The sequence below is a fragment of the Nothoprocta perdicaria genome, unplaced genomic scaffold (genome assembly GCF_003342845.1).
Source record: "Nothoprocta perdicaria isolate Ctin4 unplaced genomic scaffold, notPer1 scaffold_2, whole genome shotgun sequence".
NCBI classification, from domain to species: Eukaryota; Metazoa; Chordata; class Aves; order Tinamiformes; family Tinamidae; genus Nothoprocta; species Nothoprocta perdicaria.
In genome coordinates this window covers 9,391,936-9,412,302 of record NW_020455204.1, presented here as the reverse complement: position 1 = coordinate 9,412,302, position 20,367 = coordinate 9,391,936, and the positions used below count along the sequence as shown (strand labels likewise).

Here is a 20,367-nt window from a genome sequence, read left to right as displayed (position 1 = left end):
GAAACATGGATACTTCCATAAAAGTGTCTATTTTTTCAAGAGGATATTAAAACTATTAGTGAGAGCTATTAAGTCATCCATATTTACAACAGGTTTTCATTCAAGTCATTAAAAATCAGTAAAAAAGTATTTCTCAAAACTGAGAACATCTTGACTACTGCTTCATCATATACAGTAACTAATGAATATTTGATTATCTATCTGTACTATAATCTGCCTCAGGTCCTGCAGGGAATTCATCATTTCTCAAGCTAGACTTGATTTCTGATGTGTCATTTTCTTTTTAAAGTGCTTTCTGCATTACCTCTCCAAGTAAGTGCTAGGCATACAGTGTTTCTGCTTGTAAGTGTATAATGCTCCTAAACATCAAAATAACTGCCGAGAATTGATCAAGTTCACTTATCTGATTATTTTAAAGACTCCTGAGTCATGCAGTGTTATCAACTCCAGTCTTTCTTCTACCTTATTTTAAAAAAAAAAAAAAAAAAAAAAAGAGGAAAATAAAACTAAGAAATTCTGTTATTACAAAATGCTAGAAATGTTTTTAAGCTAAAGCTGAGCAAACTAGGCCACCTAGTGGATGTGAGGGAATTATCTAAAGCTACCATTTATTACCTGAAGGAGCCCAAGTCCATTAAAACTGACACAGGACCATATTTTTACATGCATGAAGCGATTATTGAATTTGTCCCACTATGATCCCACTAGAAACGGATTTTTGATTGTCCAATCACTTTCAAAATTACCTGTATGTATAAATTGGAACATAAATGTCGTTATAATTAATAATTTATTCCTACTCTGTTAACTGTGACAGTAGGAAAAACCTGGGGTAAAATCTTATTTTCTGTCTCAGTTGTAGGAACAGAAAATTCTGTTGAAATATGAACTCCTTCCAAACTTCTTTTTAACAAATTTGAAAGACTTTCATACACATCTTGAAGCTTATGTCTTGTACAAAAAACAGTGTTGTTGTGCAAATATTTTCATTTGCAGTATTTGTAATATTAATACCTTTTTGTTGTTGTTGTTAACTTTGTTAGACTTTATGCAGTTGGTGGTCGTGATGGAAGTTCCTGTCTCAAGTCAGTAGAATGTTTCGATCCTCATACGAACAAATGGACCCTGTGTGCTCAAATGTCCAAGAGAAGAGGCGGCGTAGGGGTCACTACGTGGAATGGGTTCCTCTATGCCATAGGTGGACACGATGCTCCCGCATCAAACCTAACGTCCAGGCTCTCAGACTGCGTAGAAAGGTAATATCCCGATGAAGAAGGATCCTGCTAAAAATTCTCATAGTGCCAGCATGTAGGTTAATTTACAGAAGGAGCTGTTAAGTAGAAAATCCATTAGAAAAGCTGTATTATCATTTATGTTAGCAGAGTATACTTGTATATAAAAATATACTGTATAGTCATCGTATGTTTAATAACACCAAAACAGGGCAGTTAAAAGGAAAATTTATTTTTAATGCATTTCATCTAGAAAAATGATTTTGTTTTCTCAAAATCTCACTCAATAAATGCTAATTATTGAGAAGAATGTGGAACTGAAAATCTTTACAAGTGGCATGGAAGTTCTCTCACAAGTTTCATTATCAGCTTATATTATAACTATTAATTCAGTTAATGATCAAACTCTAAATACCTCTAAATGTCACATCCTTTCCTGTAGGATAGGTACATCGGGATGTACCCCGATGACTCTGGGAAATTTCTGTGGAATTTAATTATTCTGAAATTGCTGTATATTTATATAAAGTTACTATGAGGTGTTTGGGGAGGGCCTTTTTTGAGAATGGTGATCTCTTCTGGTAAGTGAATCTCTTTAGTACCCCACTCAAACAGCCTCTGCTTTAATAGTTCTCTCTTAAAAGGAAAGCAGTTGTCCCAGTTATGGCCCAGCAGCAGAGCTGTCTCTAGAGTGGTGTGTCTAACTATGCAGTAAGAAATGCAGTAAGAGCATGTGCACACATATGAATATATTAATACATGTAAAGCAGCACAAAGGAAATATGTAGCTAATAGTGACTGTTACCAGATAACTAAACACTTTCAAATAATATATTTGAGGAAAAAAAAATCCTTTTCAATTAATGTGCAAAGTCAGTGCCCTCCTAATAGCACCTTTACCTTACAGCCTTGAGAAAGTCATTTCCAGTACTTTTTCCACTGAATTTTGGCATCAGTTTCAGTACAATAAAAATTATCTTTCAGGTATGATCCAAAAACAGATATGTGGACAGCTGTGGCCTCTATGAGCATCAGCAGAGATGCGGTGGGAGTCTGTCTTCTCGGTGACAAGCTGTATGCTGTTGGAGGATATGATGGGCAAACTTACCTTAATACAGTGGAGTCCTATGATCCCCAGACCAATGAGTGGACACAGGTACAGTTTCTGATCAAACCCTACACTCTTATTTATTTGGCTGTTATTTTAAGTTATTTTAAGCTTCTCTGTACAAAGAGAAGCTTTTTGTCTGGCTTCCCATCCAACAACGTGAGCTGAATTTGGTATCTTTATTGGGAAAACCATTTCAACAAGTGGTAACACATTTCTTCACTGTCAATAAAAACAGCATTTCTGGTCACAGTGATTTTCTGCAAGGATAATAATGCAGTTCAGACTTTGGCTGACTTTTTCTTAAGATTTCTCTTCTTTAAGATTGGATTTAAAATCCATACGAAGATTTTACTTGAAAGGATGCCAAAATTCCATTTAAGTCAAGAAATATTTATATGCGCTCCTCCATGTCCACTCCCAAAGCCATGTATCTCTGGTACTAATCTCTTGCATTCTCTGGATGCAGGCATGCTAGGCCTTCTTACTTTCATTGTCTGAATATGTGCTGCGACAAGCCGAGAAGGGAATCTCTTGCACAAACTAGAGCTCATCCTAGTAGAGCCCAAGCAACAGCAGCAGGTTTCCTGTGGCACTGCTGGAACTGTTTAGCCTGGAGAAAGGAAGACTGAGAGAAGATCTGATCAATATGTCTAAGTACCTGAGGGGAGAATGTAGGGAGGAAGGAACCAAACTCCTCTTGGTGGTGGCCAGCGATAGGACAAAGGGCAGTGGGTATAAGTTGAAACACAGGAAGGTTCCTCCTGCATGTGAGGAAGAACTTCTTTCCTGTGATGGTGACAGAACCCTGGCACATGCTGCCCAGGGAGGTTGTGGAGTCTCCTTCTCTGGAGATCTTCCAAACCCGCCTGGATGCCACTCTGTGTCACATGCTTTGGGTGTCCCGGCTGGAGCAGGGGTTGGACTAGATGATCTCTAGAGGTCCCTTCCAACCTTAACCATTCTGTGATACTTTCTTTGACAGGACTGTTCTTCAGCCTTTATTTTGTAAGGGCCTCCTGCAATGTGGGCCAGTGTCTGTATTGATACACTATGTGCAGATATACATAGAGACAAGTGAGTTATTTATCTGTAAGTTCCTATTCAAGAAGTGTTGGCACTACGTAAGTTCACCGCCCACCTAACAATCTTTTTCTCTAAGTCCCTATTATGTTTGGGATTCTCTGGTTCAGATGAAAAGAAACAGTTTTGCCAGTCGGTTGTTTGACTGTCTAGGTCAGTTACCAAGTGTGGTAAGTAATTCACAAGAAGGGATTCTTTTTCCTGTAATACTAAGTGGTTAAAGTTATTAATAAGAATTGTTGGGTTTTGCTGTTGATTTCAAGGAGTGTAACCCTCACATAAATATCTCTTCCTTTTCTGAAGGTTTTAATGAGACCATTTAACTTGACACCAAATTTTTTCTCAGGTTAACTTTTTAAGACAAGTTACAAAGTATGTGGATGAGAGTGCAGCTTTACTGCTGCTGTACAACTATTATTACAATTGTTAACCATGGTCAATTTTAGAAAAAATACTTAAAACAGACTCCCTTTAATCTAACTTTTTCTTTTTTGTCCTTCTTTTTTTTCTTGTAGGTTGCACCATTGTGCTTAGGAAGAGCTGGAGCATGTGTTGTGACTGTGAAACTCTAAATTATTTTCTCTATGAAGGTGACATTCTCCTCTGTAGACTCAGCTGATTTCTTTTCTTTACCTCAAGCAAATTAACATTGCACCAATGGACATGAGATTCAGGATATCCACCACAGAGCAAAATGTTCAGTCTTAGCTCACATATCCACGGTGTTCTTAGGGACCAGTATCAAGCACTTTTCTTAAAAAAATAAAAAAAAAATCATCTTTGTTACCCAGTTCTACAATTCTATTTGTAAGTAAATCAGCTGCAACCTGCTACCTGCCATCAGAGGACTTCTCTTTAGAAACTGCTATGAAAATAAGTGAACTCTGTTCTAAAATAACCGAATGTTACAGACTTAGGGCCTTGGTCCCTCAAGCATGCACGGAAGTGATGCCATTAATGGATATAGTGCCCTGATTTGGGTGAAGCAAGTTACAGATTGGAACCCATATATTTATTTTGCCTCTAATAAACATGTTTTGCTATATAGGTATCTGAGCTATTACAATGCAGGCTGACAAACCAATGCAAACCATTGTAAATGGCAGGTGTAATGCTTGCCTGGGAAATGAAGGTGTGTATTTGGTGAATCTTTTGCACTTTTTCAGCATTCCTAGTTTAGTAAACTTTTTATTTAATCAAAGCCTTATTTTAAATATGTCTTATTATGCTAACAGTAATCTGCTGTTTAATAACTTCTGCATAAAATTTTTGGGCATCCAGTGTACTTTTTGGATTTTTAGGGATTTGGCATAAGATGCAGAACAGTATAGCTTTTTCTGTACTTAATCTGATTCTTAGATTTGCTTTGTCATTTTTAAGAAAGTGTGAGTTCTAAGTTGAAAGAATTCTGAAGTGTGACTAAAAGTTAACCTCTGCAGTTTAATAGGAGCACTTTGGGATTTTGTAAGCATTCCATTATGCCTACACTTCGGGATTTTGTAAGCATTCCATTATGCCTACATAAGGGTCTACTTTGATACTCTTTAATTATATTTTACATGAGGCTTTGCACTAATTTTAAAAGTATAATTTTATATGATGACATAATAGTTACTTCAAAGTGCAAGGGGCCCAGTCCTACAAGCGGCCCAGCACCTTGCAGGAGAGCAAGTGTGCCTCACAAGATTAAATCACATTAGTTATGTTATTTAACAGTTATTTAATTTTTTTCAGATACTTTATAATTTGCCTTTTTTTGATTGCTCTGCTATGTTACACAGAATTGCTTGGACATTCCAAATGTTCTCCGAAAGTCTTTTTGTGTTTGCTTCTCTGTGCCTTGTTTCTGATGCTTTTGAAACAGGAGGTAATACATTTCTTTGTAACAGAGACTTTGAAGATGTGCACTCACTGAATGTTTCTGAAAGTACGTCTGAAGCGTGTGCTACCCAAAGTCTTTGTACACTTGTAATTTTAAATTTGTGTGTTAATGCTCTCGTTAAACTATTTATTGTTTTAAAAGAAATTACTGGGCAGTGAAACTTTGTGATGAAACCTGCACTGTTTGAAACTGAATACAGTTAAACTTATACGCTATGGTCGGCTTAGTGCCTGTTTGTCTCTACAGCCGCGCACAATCAGTTCAAACCGTTGGCCCTTCTGCGGCCTCAGCACCGCCGCCCCGCCCTAACGGTGCGTTAACGGCCTCGCACGCGCCTGCGCCGCGTGACGTCACGAGCGCGGCCCCACCCCCGTCGCTGCAGCTGGCTCTGCCCTCCCTCCGCCCCGCCCCTATCTCCGAGGTGACCGCGACGCCGCGGGTGGGCGGCGGGCGCGGCGCATGCGCAGGCGGGCGCTGCCTGCGGGCGGGGGGCGCGATGAAGGTGAGTGGCCGCGGCCGGGGGGGCCGGGGCCGTTGCCGCCTGCGGCCGCAGTGAGGGCGGCGCGGCGGCCACAGCGCGCCCTCCGCCCTCCGCCGCGCCCGGGCCCGGCTGCGGCGGCCCGGGATTCCCCCGCGTCCCGCCGTCCGCCCCGTCCCGCGGCCCTTCCCTTCGCGAGGTGCCTGCGGAGACCGCGGCCCCCCGGCGGCAGCGCCGCCCCCTCGGGCCCGCCAGGACACCGATCGCCAGCGCCAATCGGCCTTCACTGGCAGGGGTTTTCCTAAACCTGGTTCAGAGTCCCCGCCTGGTTTAATCCGTGTTTGGGGAGCGCGGTGCCCGTTGGCTTTGGTGCGCTCTGACCCTACCGGTCAGAGGGCCCCATAGCAAGGACCCTGCGCAAGAAGAGGTGTCGACCTCTCCTTCGTTACCTGTTGCACTTTGTGCCTCAAGGATGCCTTGGGTCAGGTTTTCCCACTGAGCAAGCTGAGTGTTGTTATGGTCATTGGGCATGAAGGAGAGAGTCTCCTGTGATGTCTTGGTTCCAGTATACTTGACTATAAAGGGGAAAAAAAAGGTGATATTGTCACAACAGTTCTCGACGCAAGCACTCGGCCACAGAAACTTCAGATTTTCCCTCCACAAACCAAAAAACCTTTTAGTGGAATTTGGCACTTGGGTGCATTATTTTAACAGATGATTTTTTTTTTTTCCCCATAGGACTGATCATTGTTAACATGCATTAAGTAGATGTAATATTATTGTATACTTGTGATCTAAAAGTGTATAATTTCCCTCCTTTTTGTTCTCTAGCAAGTATTCACTCTATTAGAAAAAACTTGGTCTGGTTCCCCTGTGCAGTTTGCTTGGCAGAAAACCTTGGGAAATTTCCTTGCTGTAACAGGGTAAGATCACAAATCTATATCCGTACAAAATATTGAGAGTAGGGGGGAGAAAACATGTGAACATGTAAACAATGCACAATATTTATCAATTCCATATTAATGTAACTAATGATAAACTCTTTAGCTGCTTTACTGTAATATAAAAGTTCATTGTGGGGAAAAAAGGTTTATTAATTCATTATTTGCAGATGAATATAATGAATTATCCTATATGCTAATCTTTTTTAGAGGTGATCGCACTGTGAAAATTTTTGATCGTCATGGTCAGAAGAGAAATGAAATTAGCTTACCAGGGTAAGTACTAACATGTATTTGAAATGTATGTTTTAAAAATGCTACTCGTGCATTTTTGCATTGTGCCTACACGATGTGAGAGGTGTGTAGGAAGGGATACTGCCTCTGACTGATACAACTGGAAATGAAGACCAGCTTGTGCGTGGAATGTGAGACAAGATGTGGTCTTGGAACAAAAGGTGAATTTGTAATAAGCTATCAAGGCAGTTTTGAAAATTCAGTTGAAGAGAAACATTAAATTCTGTTTAAAAAAAGGAAAAGCACTGAAGCTAACCTTCTTCCCCTAAAGCTTTAAATCCTAACTTTCTTTTTGAGTCTGAGTTTCATTTACAGAATCTCACTTAGGTGTCCCTTTATCACTGGTGGCTTTAAGCCAAAATATTTAGCTCCTGAAGAACCTTGTAGAAATCCATTTTGGGAATTCCTGGTATTTGCCACCTTAAACTGGATTGACAGACCCAGTTCTCCTGGTCTTTACCAAGTGTGCTTGTGTCCTACTGATCTCTGCATCTTGCTGCAGCATTCTGTTGAGCCTCTTCGTGTGTGGGAGTTGTCAGAGGACTGACTGCTCTGTCAGTCTCTCCTCCCAAGAACCATCTCATGAAAAGGGCTATATCAAACTCCTGCTGCACTCAGGAACATCAGCAAAAAAAATGGGGAAAACATTCCCTGTGCTTCCATTTCCTGTCTGTGACCTAGCTGAGGCGCTGGTGCTATCCATGGCCCAGCTCGTTCTGCGTATATTGCCCTTAATAACGAGCTGGGCTCTGCCCAGCAAAATGCCCTAAAGGAATAAGACTGTCAGGCAGGTGGAATCGGTGGCGAGTCATGTGAAGAGCTCGAGTTTGAGGTCCTGCTTTGTGCATTGTTAGGGGATTGGTGCAGGTGGAGGGAGCCCTGTTCATTTAAGAAGTGCCTGGCCCCGCTAGCTCCTACCATTTAGATAAGATTTAGGTAAGAATGGGATTGTAATGTGCTGTAAAATATATTTTCCATATGAATATGGAAAATATATTTTCCATATGAGTCTGTTACGTGTTTTCATAGGAGAGGACTTCAATTGTATATAGTTCTGGTTGTTAATTATATATAGTTCTTGTTGTTCTTTTATACTTTTGGTTGTTCTTTTATACTTTTGAACATTTTAACATTGTTAGTGAAGCTACTTTTCTTTCTTTTTCTTACAGTAACTGTGTTGCTATGGACTGGGATAAAGATGGAGATACTTTAGCAATAATCACAGACAAATCTAGTGTCATTTATCTGTGGGATGCCAACACAAATAAAACAAGCCAGCTAGATAGTGGCATGAGGTAAGAAAGCTTTTTTGAAAGTACGTATATGAGAAGTTTGACCATTATGACTCGCCATTCTTGATGCTGTCTTATTAAAACAACTTTAATACAAATAAGTATTTTTGTGGAAAGAGTCAAAATTCCCATCAAAATTAAAAACAACAACAACAAAAAAAAAGTGCAAAGAAAATCCCCAGCATGTAAAAGAATTATTAGAAGTCATTTCATGTTAATTAATGCCCCAAATTTGTTTTGCATTGTTGTTATATCCTTACAAAGAGGATTAAAAAGATGTGGGATATGAAGTCAGTATGCACAAAAGAAAATTCTTAGGAAGCTTTTTAAAATGCAGTGTATAGTGTTATTGTGTATTCAGTGTACCTTCGAATATAGATCAAATTTGTATGTATTTTATCTGAAATACCAAGTGAAAATTGTTCTTTCTAAGCTTTCCTACTACATTGGCTAGTTTGTCAGAGAGTTAGAAGATCAATTAACTTGAAATTGGTTGAATTCATACTTAAGTACAAAAAAAAATTCAAAAAAATAAATGAAATTTATCACCTGCCTTACAAGTGTTTTTTTTAAGAACTATGTCATCAGCCAGATTACCCATGATTATATGTTTGTGTCAACGACACTTCACTCTTATAGATACATTTTCATTTGTATAAGTCTTATTACATTAACTCATGTACCTGTTTATTGCTTTCACTGTTATGTGCAAACTTAAATCTGCTACTTGTTTTAGAGACCATTTACTTAGCTTTAAAATTCTGCTTAATGTATGGTGTCCTAAAACTTCAGAACAAATATGCAGAATACTTAGTGTGTAAGCTCATGAATGGAATCTCTGCTATGCAAAGTAAGAATTTTCTTTATTTTAGGGATACAATGTCTGTCTTATTATGGTCTCGAGTTGGAACTTTGCTTGCTGTTGGAACGGCTAAGGGAAACTTGCTCATATATAACCGCCAAACTTCCCGCAAGATTCCTGTCCTTGGTACGCACTTCATTGCAATTAAGCTTTCACATTTCCTGCAAAGTAGAGTTTTGCTAATACACTTAGACATCTTTTTGTTCTGTGTGTGAATATGCAACTCAAATTGTGCTTATATTCAACTTGCTACTTCTGTCCCGTCCTTGTTACGATATTTTTATAGTCTTTTATGTTGAAAAGATGATATGTACCTGGTGTTGCCTCATCAGAAACTTGTTACCTTTCTTGCTTCAGAGTTTGCAAAGGCTATGTGAGGAATGGGGTGGTGATTGCTGCTGATTTTTTTTTAATGGTTTATATTAGATCTGGGTGGAAAAATTAAGGCTGTAGCGGCGTCTCCAGAAATCTGATGCAACAAAAGGGAAGCTGATGGGCTGTACAGCTTCTTATAAGGTGAAAAGACTTTCATCTGAGAGAAAGGGCTAAAAACTTCAAAACAAAAATTTGACAAAATTTGAGTTGGTTTTGATTGCTCTGATAGGTTGTTTCCTGTCATGAAAGTCTGTGTTTGAGTGACCAAACAAACCTGATTTCTATCCTGTATTTTTTTTTCTTTTGTGTTCCTTTATGTCCTATGGGTTTTCTTCTTTTTCAGGTAAGCACAGTAAGCGGATTACTTGTGGTTGCTGGAGTACTGAGAACCTTTTGGCTCTAGGAGGTGAAGACAAAATCATCACTATAAGCAATCAGGAAGGGGATACTATAAGACAGGTAGTATTTATAAACCTTGTTTATTTGCAAGATGTGCAGTAATACCCCCGGTTCCCGAAAGAGGTGCAGTCAGGGGAAACTTGGACTTAGGGTAGCTTCTGCCTTTTAAAGGGAAGCTGGGACTTAGGGTAGCTTCTGCCTTTTAAGTCCTACCAATTTCAAGGACAAAGAAGCCTTGGGAAAACTCACACAACACACAGACATATCTGATATCTTAGACTGTGTTAGGCACTGTGATTTAAGATACTAGAATCTATGCACTTCTGCTCTGGCGAAATATACTTCTTTCAACCTTGGTCCTGGTTTGTATCCATTGCAATAGGGTCTTAGGAATGGCGCTCAGATTCTCTAAGTAAGCATGTTTACTTACATATATCACCAAGCAAAGACAGTTGTGGTATAATGGGGGAGTGAGTGTATCTGACTTCTTGAACTTTAAGTTCACTCAAGGTTTTTGAAGGGCAAGAGATGAAGGATCTGCCATCTTTCATATGCTTCCACTTTTATCTAGAGGAAGAAAAAAATATATAGGATATGCCTGTGCTTTAAAGTAGGTGGCTTAGATACTAAAAGCTGCCATGGTAGCAGACATCTGAACAGGGCTACTTGACAAGGATTTGTCATCTCGTACTATCTCCAAGAGCAATAACCTGTGCTACTGCAGCTAGATTTCTATCAGATAAGCTGCATCCAAATTCAACTGCATTGGAAATATTTAAGCTCTTTGCCTCATTCTCAGTCCTCACTGTTTGGTTTGCCTCCCTCTTTTTTTTTTTCTTCTTGTTTCTTTTTGTTGCTTCAGTTAATACTATCTGGATAATACCTTGCAAGTGTTTCCCCTCGTTTTGATATCTGCTTCTCCTTCTCTATTTGAACTCTTATTTCTAACTATTTTCTAGATATCTCTTCATGTGTATTCCTATACAACGTGTCTTTATTATTCAAACAAAGGTCATATTTCCATTCATTCTAACACTAAAATGTCCAGGGCAGCAGTAATGCAGTTGTTTAGCCTCAACATTTGCTACACTAAATACTGACTTCCTAATCTACACTTCTTTCTTTCAGACCTCAGTGAGCTCAGATCCCAGTGACATGCAGTTCTCTGTTATGAAGACTGATGAAAGAATTTCAACCAGGGAAAGCACAGTAAGAATTTGATACAGAATACTGCAACATGTGTTGAATCTGTGTTTCAGGGTTTCTGCTGGCAGTCTCTGTGAGCTGGGAAGTATATTTTTTCCTCCCTGACTTAAAATTTGTTGTTGAAGATTTTTCCAAAGCTTTCTTTTGAGATATAGCCATACCCTTTATTCAGTGAGGATGTGTTCATGAAAAGTGCAACAGTTACCAATATGACAGATAACTGCACAGCTTTGCTACGGTAGTTTGTGTAATAGATGGGAATGTGTGCAGGGACTTTAACAAATGCACACAGCATAAATATATGTGACAGATGGAGAGGAAGGAGCAGGATCATCAAAATAGCAGAGATGGTAGCTTTCAGAGGCTGTTTTTCAGCAGTCAGTTTTAGAACAGATCACCACTTTGAAAGATTTCAGCTTGTGCAGACCTCAGCATCTGCAAGACTAAATGCCTGATGTAAAAGGTCTGAGCATTCTACATCTTTCTAAATGGCTCCGTTTTCAGTGTCTTCAGTGAATCTTCCCAAGAGAATAATCTTTCAGAACAGTAAGTAGTGAAGCTCAGAAAAAATGGGGTTATTAGTTAGGAGAGCACACTATTAAAAGATCAGCAAAGGAACACAAAAACAACAGCTAGAAAAGCCATGGATAGTGGAGAGCTACTGTATTAGAATTGGGCCATATCTATATACTGAAGCACAGGCAACATAATTAAATTCTCATATGCTCAGGATTAGATCTTTACAGTATAGGGGTCATAAAGGAGATTTCTCCAAAAAAGACCTGGATTTTGCCTAACTGTATAGAGTGAAATGTTTTCTACTTTCCAGGGAAATTTTACTTAACAGACATTTTGGAAAAGCAGGGACTGAGGGTGGGAACAGAAGGTAATACAAACCCCTTCAAATATTTTTGTCAAAGACGAAACAAGTTCCTCTGTGTGCCTTCTCTAACAGGAGTTTAAATTTTGCCAATAATACAGATTTTGTTGTCAAAAAGAATATAAAGTCGAATCTTTCTTCCACTCTGAAATGCAGCTTCTGTATGGATTTCCAAATAAGAGTCACTCACTTGGATTGATCTTAAATCATAAATATTACATATTTAGTGCATATTTAGCACACTGAAATGGCAGTTTTTTATGGAATTGTCTTTATAACTTTGTAGTGGCAGCAAGTTATTTGAGGTATCAATGTTGTGACATTGTTCTCTTCCATCTTACAGACATCATAGCCAAGTGAGAGTAGTACAGTTTACAGCTCACAGAGTAATTCCATGTGGTCTCTTGTTTCTTCCTTGGAGGAAAGGGTGCCAGACTTATGCTTCCATGTTGGAAAGTGTTGAATTCTGCTGGGCTTGCACTTAGACCTATCAACTACTGGCTTACCCTGAAGGAGGGTATCCTGGAACTCTCTTCAACTTTTCCAGAATTCAGATCCATGGGATTTTTGAGTATTACTGAAAGTGCTAAAGCTCATCTTTTAGAGATAAAAGGGTCAGGTCTTATTTTAAAGTGATACTGCTCTTACTGAGTTTTTCTCCTTTTCATTCATTGGCAGGTAAGTGTGGTGGTCGGCAAGAAGACTCTCTTTCTTTTTAACTTGAATGATCCTGATAATCCGATTGATCTGAAATTTCAGCAGCCATATGGCCATATTGTAACATACAGATGGTGAGCAGAACTTCCTTAATACAGCGTTCTAATGTTAACATGCTGAAAGTTTCCCTGTAGTTCTGATAAATGATAGAAATGAAAGCATCCCTTTCACGTTGGTGAATTTGCTCACATTGAGCACTGTATTCCATTCATATTGGGCACATTTCTTGGGTATACAGTAATACAGAGCCTTTTAACAGTACAGTACACACCTGTGTAGCCACAAAGGAGTCTACATTTTGTAGCTGCTTCACTTAACAATACAATGGCTATAAAAGCAGTGTTGTCAAAATGTAATTGGTGCTGGTGCATTCAGGCTTAAAACAGAAGTATGGTTTCTATCCTGGCAATAACTAAGATTGAAGGTTTTGTAGTTTTTTATTGGTTTTTTTTAATTAGAAATTGATGGAAGAACTAACAAACTGATGAAAGAGTGGAGTAGATTTTCTTGGCTAGTTCATTAGTTTACAAAGTTGTGCGAAATTCTTTTAGCCTCTTCAGCCAATGGGAAGTTGACATTCAGCATCCCTGACACTGAAACTCTGCAAGAGATCCCATAGCTGTATGTGTCTTAACTTATGGCCATGTAGCTAGCAATACCTGGACTATTTCCCTTGAAATAATTCTTTTTTTTTTTTTTTTTTTTCAATGCAGAAGAGAGATTTTTTGTGAATTCATACTACATGCAATGATTTCTTATACCTCTCTGTTTTGACTTGACACTGAAAAGTAAACAAGCTATCTAATCATAAATATAATTGCAGATTTGTTAATTCTACTGTCTTTACACAGGAATGTCTTAAGGGCAGGATGTCTGCCATTATTTTTCCACATAACTTTGAGACCAAGTCAACCTTGAACCTTGAAATAGAAATTTTTGTTTTTGATGTGCTAATTCCAGAGATAACACAAGTCTTTGTCCGTGCACCACTACCATGTATGTTGCTTGCTGAAAGCTGAGTGGCATTACAGACTCTAGAGGATAACAAGGCAGGCTTGATAGTTACCCCAATAGTCTGAGGAAAAAAAAATTACCTATGTAAAATCTTTTTTTCTGAAAAAACTCCTTTTAATCTTTTTAATTATTTTTGCAACAGGTATGGTGATGGCTACATTATGATTGGTTTCTCACGAGGGTGTTTTGTAGTTATTTCTACACACATTCGTGAGATAGGTCAAGAAATCTTTCAAGCTCATAATCACAAGGATAACCTAAGCTGCATTGCTATCTCACAGTCACTGAACAAAGCTGCATCGTGTGGAGATAATTGGTGAGTGGCAGTTTCATAAATAAAAACTAGGATTCATCTTATATAACTGTAGCTGGTCAGCATTAAAATTAGTTTTCAAGGCTTTCTAAGAAATCAGTGAAGAGAAGGGGGTGAGATGAATTGCTTCCTGGAAATCCCTCCCTACCTAAAGATAGGGAAGGCTAATCTTGCCTCAAATAACTGAGTTGTACAGCGCTTAAAATTGAACTGTAATATTATCTTACTTGGCTACAGAAATGTCAGGCTCTGTTTAGTATGATCTGTATATTGGACATAAGCACCTTTTTAACAGTAAGAGAACTATTAATTTGAAGATGTACTGACTATGCTAAAAATGCGAATAGCCTCCTCTGACCTTACCTGTGATCTAGTGAAAATTATAAATGGGTGAGTCATTAAGGAAGGAGTAGTTACAGGGCCTGGAGTTACTTCAAAATGTGTTATACATTATAGCCTTTATAGTGATAATGTGCTTAGAGTGATGGATAACAATGAGCATGGGCGTATGTTACTCTTCAGGAAATGGGAACCATTTTACATTCCTTTATTAGTCTTGAGTGATTTGGGTTGTTTCTTTTCCAGTTAGTGATGCCTGAGAATTTTGTTGAGAATGCCTATTTGTTTTTGTCTTAGCATTAAAATCCATGACCTGTCAGACCTGAGAGAAATGTATGCTATAATAAACTTGGATGATGAAAATAAAGGTATGTCAATCTCCATTAGAATACCAATTTTTTACACGTTAGGAAAAAGAGAATTTTGTGTCACGTGGTTTATGTGACTGAAGTACTTGAAAATCCACTGTTTATAGAATGTGTTATAAATTCCCTCTTCCCTGGGGGCATTAGGAGGTGACGCACAGCCAGGCTGGAGGACACAGTTGCTTTTAATGTGGTTTTTTTTTTGTTGTTGTTGTTTGTTTTTTTTTCTTTTTAATCTGTACAAAGTATGAAGTACATCACTCAGTATATTTGATTAGATAACATATATACAAGCTAGATAATAGTTAAATATTATATTAACTTGTTTTTGCTTCTTTCCATGTTTTTAGGTGGGTAGATTTTTTTTTTTTGACTTTTTTTTTTCTTTGTTAATCTGTTGTGTTAAGGAATAACACTTTATCTGTTCATATCAGTTTATACCTGTGGCTTCTAGAGCATTGTTGTGAGACTGTTTTGGGGTGATGAGTTACCATTGTTGTTATCTCCCATCTGTAATTATTTCAGTTATTTTCAAGTCTTCAGTCTTAGACAACTGCTAAATCAATAAGTTATGGTTTTGGTTTGAGTAATAACAATCACTGTCAAAATGCTGAATAACTAGATGTGAATACCGCTGTCTATTCCCACTTTTGAATTCCTGCTATGATATTTTAAAACAAAGCAATTGCTGCTTGGTTTCAGTAATCAAGGGAACAAGATTTGTGTGCAACAACTTGTATATGTTCTAGGTGCAGATCAGATGGCTTGGACGGACGACGGGCAGCTCTTGGTGGTATCTACACGAAGAGGGTCACTCCATGTGTTCTTGACCAAGCTGCCGGTCCTCGGCGATGCTTGCGGTACTCGGATTGCCTACCTCACTTCTCTCCTTGAAGTTACTGTCGCTAATCATGTGGAAAGAGTATGATGATCTGTTCCTTTTGAAGTTAATGTAGATATAAGTCAAACAAACAAGTAGAGCATTGAAATTGGTTTGGCTTTTTACTTTCAGGAGCTCCCACTCACCGTGTCTGTTGAAGTAGAGCCCAGTTTTGTTGCGATTGGTGTTTATCATTTGGCTGTAGGAATGAACAATCGTGCTTGGTTTTATGCACTTGGAGAGAATAGTAAGCATAATATTAATTGTGTTATTTTAAATTGTTACATCATTGTGGGTTTTATTTTATGATACCAGAAGAAAGCTTCAAGTTCAAAATACTAGTCATGAAGTGAAGAAATCTCCTTCTTAAGGTTTTTATGGAATCATGTGTTAACCAATGAAGGACTTACTTTCTTTTGAGGAATTATTTGACCATGTCTTTAAATACTTCCTGTGGCAGAGTTGCTAGAGAATATACCACCACCAAGATCAAATTCTCAGTTCTGTAGATATCCATATAGTCTGCAAAGAGTAAGGTAAAATTACTTACGTTGTATTTAGTTATTAGACAGTGGATTTAAAGCTTTCATGCCTTTCCAAACAGCACCGTTTTAATAAACTAGATTAACAAAAATTTAAGAACATTAGTCACAACTGCATAGGAAGAGTCTCTTGTACTTTCTAACTGATTTTATGACTGCTGTCAAGAAAGTCTCTTTACGTGAGACTTGTCCTTTCTCTGTTCATTTGAGAGTTCTTCACATCTGGTTACTGAGCTGCAAATTGAGGTTATGGTAAGTGAAGATCTATACAATGTATTAATACCTTTTATTTTCTCTTTGAACTCTGTAGATGTAAAAAAGCTCAAAGATGTGGAGTACCTGGGGACAGTAGCAAGTATGCATCTTAATTCTGATTATGCTGCTGCTCTCTTTGAGGGTAAAGTCCAGCTGCATATGGTAAGGACACTTACTTTGTGCACTGAATTAATCGAGTCCACTGAAGCTGAATTGGTTATAGAAATTTAAACAATGAGAGAAAATGGAGGGCTCTTCACATAATGGAGATAATTTTTTAAAAAGTCTTTAAACATGTTTTGCTGCATAATAAAATATAAAAATGAATTTTGAAGTAGATCAATATGTATATATTTTAGAAATAAAATCTAAGAAGGTGTTTTCTTGTGAACTGTTTTGCAAGTTGTATTTTAAAAGTTTCTGTGAGGAGTAGGCAGAAGCTGATAGTGGGTTTTTAAATGATGCACATGAAAGGTGGTTTTCAGTTCATTTCTTTAGTCTGACACAGTTGAAATTCTGATGTCTCATTTTAGTAATGGAGTTTTCCTGTTCATTCTCATCTTTATATTCAGATAGAAAGTGCAAGTTTGGATGCTCAGGAGGAGAGAGAGACTCGACTTTTCCCAGCAGATGATGATAAATGTCGAATTTTGTGCCATGCTTTAACTGGTGATTTCCTAATATATGGTACAGATGTGAGTATTATTTCCATTTTTAATGATATTTTTAAGTGGAATATGTTCTTATCTGAATTACTTGGCATGTTATTCATTATTAGCATATAATTTGTGATTCTTCCTGCAAACAGTCAAAATTGCATCCAACTTCCTTGACTATTGCATTTGTATGAGATGCATTAGCAAGAAGATGTTGCTAATGCCTGTTGCAAAACACAGATCTTAATAACAGAAAGTAATTATATTACAGTAGTGAAAGGCTTAGCAATCAAAATGCCTTCCAGATGAGAGAAAAGGGAAAAAAATGATAGCAATTACCTTGAAAATGTATTAATTTAGGTAATAGATAGATGGAGACAAAAAGGTAATGAGGAGGTTAAAGGTTAAATGGGAATCTTGCCTTGTTGAAGCCTGTGTCAGCAGTCTTTTAGTCACTGCAACAAAGATGAGAATAGTGAGGGCTACACATAAATTAATTATCTACCTGATGCTTGTTAATGTCATTTCTGTTAAAACTTTTCTGTTATTTCTCATTAGACTGGAGTTATTCATTATTTCTTCATGGAAGACTGGCAGTACGTGAATGAGTATCGGCATCCTGTCAGCGTGAGAAAAATTTTTCCAGATCCTAATGGAACCAAGTTGGTTTTCATAGATGACAAAAGTGATGGCTTCGTCTATTGTCCAGTAAGCTAATTTGGAATACCTGTACCATTACGAGCAGTGCTTTTAGCTATACAATGCTTTTAATAGAGAATGAAAAAACTTGTCGCTCAAACACATATAGCGAAGGAAGAAATTACTGGGGAAAGCTGCTAAGAACCTAATTATAATGTAAGGAAATAGAAGTCACATGAGATCAGAGTAATTTCATAATATTAAATTTCTGAGCAGTAATTTTCAGAGATGAATCTGCGCTGCTTGTCCCTTTTTATATCAGTCATATAACATTTATACTTTCTTCATTAACTGCAAGGGTAGTAATTCAAAGTCACCACTAATAAGAAAATCTTTTCATAATGCAGTTTATATATTTTTGGACTATTTATCTTCCGTGTTTTATTCTACCTTAATGGATAACCTGAATTACTATTTAATTCATCTCATTGGTCTGTTGTTTCCTGGTAATTTTACTTTTGCATTGCCCGTAGGTTAATGATAGTTTACATGAAATTCCAAATTTCTCACCAACTATTAAAGGAGTCCTGTGGGAAAACTGGCCAATGGATAAGGGTGTTTTTGCTGCGTATGATGATGACAAAGTGTACACTTACGTCTTTCATAAAGATGCCATTCAAGGTACCATAAATACTTGAAAGTCTTTACTAGTTAGTTAATAAAGCAAAACATGTTCTGCTTTTGCATTTGTTTGTAAAATTTTTCATAACTCCCTATGAAGCAGCGTTACTACAGCTTCGAAGTTTCAGTTAATCAGTTGAATAATAGAGAAATAGTTGCTGTCTAGGTATCTCCTGTAATTACAAACTCCTGCAAGACATTTCTGCCTTAACTCTGCAAGCTTCTTGCTCTTACAATATTAGATCTGAAAGCTACAGATTGTGTTTTAATTGTATTTTGAAGTGTTCATGAGGAGATATCAGGGTCAAGATGAGAAATCTTACTCATACTGTTAACCAAAAATTTAATCACAGTAATTTCCATGTTTGTTGCAGAAAAACATAAACAAGTTAATCTACAAACATTTGGAAAATGATCCTTATCATTTAAGCATTTAGATTTTGTTATGATTTTCTCTTTTACTTTAAAAACATATATAAACGTAACAGTAGGTGGTGACTGTCAAATTATGAGACCTTAAATTAATGGTCAGAAGACTGCACTGTTTCAGTTGTGACTGTTTATTAAATATTTTATCAAGTAGTTAGTAGTAGTAGTAGTGGATTTTTTGTTTCTTTTTTTTTATTTTCTTTTAATAATGTCTTCTTTTTGTCCTGCTCTTTGAATCTAGGATCCAAGGTTATTTTGGCAGGCAGCACAGAAGTCCCATTTTCCCATAAACCTTTACTGTTGTATAATGGAGAATTAACGTGTCAGACCCAGAGTGGGAAAACAAACAGTATCTGTCTTAGTACCCACAGTTTCCTCGGCAATTTGAAAGACTTTGGACGTAATGAGCTGACAAAAATGCTCACTCAGACTCTAATGTTGAAAAGGTGCGTCTGCTTTTTAATTACACTGTGTAAATTGTTTTCTTCTGTGCGATACAGCATAGTCCCGGTGATGTGAAAATGTCATGCTGAATACTGATAAATTAGATTGATATTAGATTGATTCATCAGTCCCTGTAGTTTTCAGACAAGGAAAGTGACCCAGCGCTGGCTCATTTGGTTTTCCACTGTCAAGTAAAAAGGAAGACGTTTTGTTTGTGACACTGGGGTTTATGACAGTGTCTTCTGCAAAACTGATTGAAGGTGCATCCTGCTCAGTGCCCGTCCAATGCAATGAAACAAAGCAAAATAAGTAAAATGTAAATAGACCTAGAGTAGGGAAAGCAGATGGTTTCCTGAAGAAGAATGGTAGAAGCAGATAGAAAACAGGAAAAAAAAATGCATTAAAAAGTTATTTTTCTTCTGATGTGCTCCCCATGACTTAGAAAGAAATGATTCTTAAGTTTTCCCTGTCCTAGGAATAGGAAGGAAATAGGTTAAGAGGTTAATAATTTGTTTTGTTTTTCTCTTGCCCAGGTTTTCTGAGGCTTGGGAGGTGTGCAAACTTCTGAATGACCAGTCTGGCTGGAATGAGTTGGGCAGAGCTTGCTTACATCACATGGAGGTGGATTTTGCGATACGTGTTTATAGAACATTTGGTAATGCTGGGATGGTGATGTCACTAGAGCAAATAAAGGTAAATTGTAAAAGTCCCTTCTAAATAAGAAATTTTATGGCTTAATTCTTGTTAAAGAATTACTGAATTCTTATTTTTGCAGGGGCTTAATTTGTTTGATTGTTTTTAAATAGAAGGTAAATTATTTTCCAAGAAGTTAATTATTGCAGAGGAGAAGGGTTTCCAAACCACACAACTCTTGGTTTTCTTTCAGCGTAGTCTCTGTACTCTCCAAGAGTGTGGGAACTGATTTTAGATCCATTTTTTTTCTGCTTCCTTGATAATCATTATCACTTGCTAGCCAGTGTTTGTGAAATTCATTTGGTAAATGCTCAGATAGAGGTGCTTTTGAAAATGCACAGTGCTAAATGTGGACATGTAGAGAATTT

The 20,367-nt window shown here is 37.6% G+C and overlaps 2 protein-coding genes across 5 annotated transcripts in view; both read left to right on the top strand.

Moving 5' to 3' along the window:
* KLHL5 (kelch like family member 5) overlaps window positions 1-5,322 on the top strand; it is a 47,056-nt gene extending 41,734 nt beyond the window's left edge. For all 3 annotated transcript variants that reach the window (XM_026037570.1, XM_026037571.1, XM_026037572.1), the window contains 3 exons: window positions 1,044-1,256; window positions 2,217-2,388; window positions 3,939-5,322. In XM_026037570.1, coding sequence (XP_025893355.1) covers window positions 1,044-1,256; window positions 2,217-2,388; window positions 3,939-3,995 — 442 coding nt within the window. In that variant the 3' untranslated portion in view covers window positions 3,996-5,322. The remainder of the gene's footprint in view (window positions 1-1,043; window positions 1,257-2,216; window positions 2,389-3,938) is intronic.
* A 457-nt stretch (window positions 5,323-5,779) lies between these two features.
* Window positions 5,780-20,367, top strand: part of WDR19 (WD repeat domain 19) — a 34,380-nt gene continuing 19,792 nt past the window's right edge. Inside the window, exons 1-18 of one of the 2 annotated variants that reach the window (XM_026037691.1) lie at window positions 5,780-5,807; window positions 6,615-6,706; window positions 6,935-7,000; window positions 8,188-8,313; window positions 9,183-9,298; window positions 9,891-10,006; window positions 11,075-11,155; window positions 12,711-12,823; window positions 13,906-14,079; window positions 14,713-14,783; window positions 15,530-15,702; window positions 15,793-15,907; window positions 16,513-16,619; window positions 17,030-17,152; window positions 17,672-17,821; window positions 18,286-18,433; window positions 19,104-19,308; window positions 19,840-19,999. In XM_026037691.1, coding sequence (XP_025893476.1) covers window positions 5,802-5,807; window positions 6,615-6,706; window positions 6,935-7,000; window positions 8,188-8,313; window positions 9,183-9,298; window positions 9,891-10,006; window positions 11,075-11,155; window positions 12,711-12,823; window positions 13,906-14,079; window positions 14,713-14,783; window positions 15,530-15,702; window positions 15,793-15,907; window positions 16,513-16,619; window positions 17,030-17,152; window positions 17,672-17,821; window positions 18,286-18,433; window positions 19,104-19,308; window positions 19,840-19,999 — 2,142 coding nt within the window. In that variant the 5' untranslated portion in view covers window positions 5,780-5,801. Of the gene's footprint in view, window positions 5,808-6,238; window positions 6,270-6,614; window positions 6,707-6,934; window positions 7,001-8,187; window positions 8,314-9,182; window positions 9,299-9,890; window positions 10,007-11,074; window positions 11,156-12,710; window positions 12,824-13,905; window positions 14,080-14,712; window positions 14,784-15,529; window positions 15,703-15,792; window positions 15,908-16,512; window positions 16,620-17,029; window positions 17,153-17,671; window positions 17,822-18,285; window positions 18,434-19,103; window positions 19,309-19,839; window positions 20,000-20,367 lie in introns of those variants that run through there. The other variant, XM_026037692.1, reaches the window with a different exon arrangement.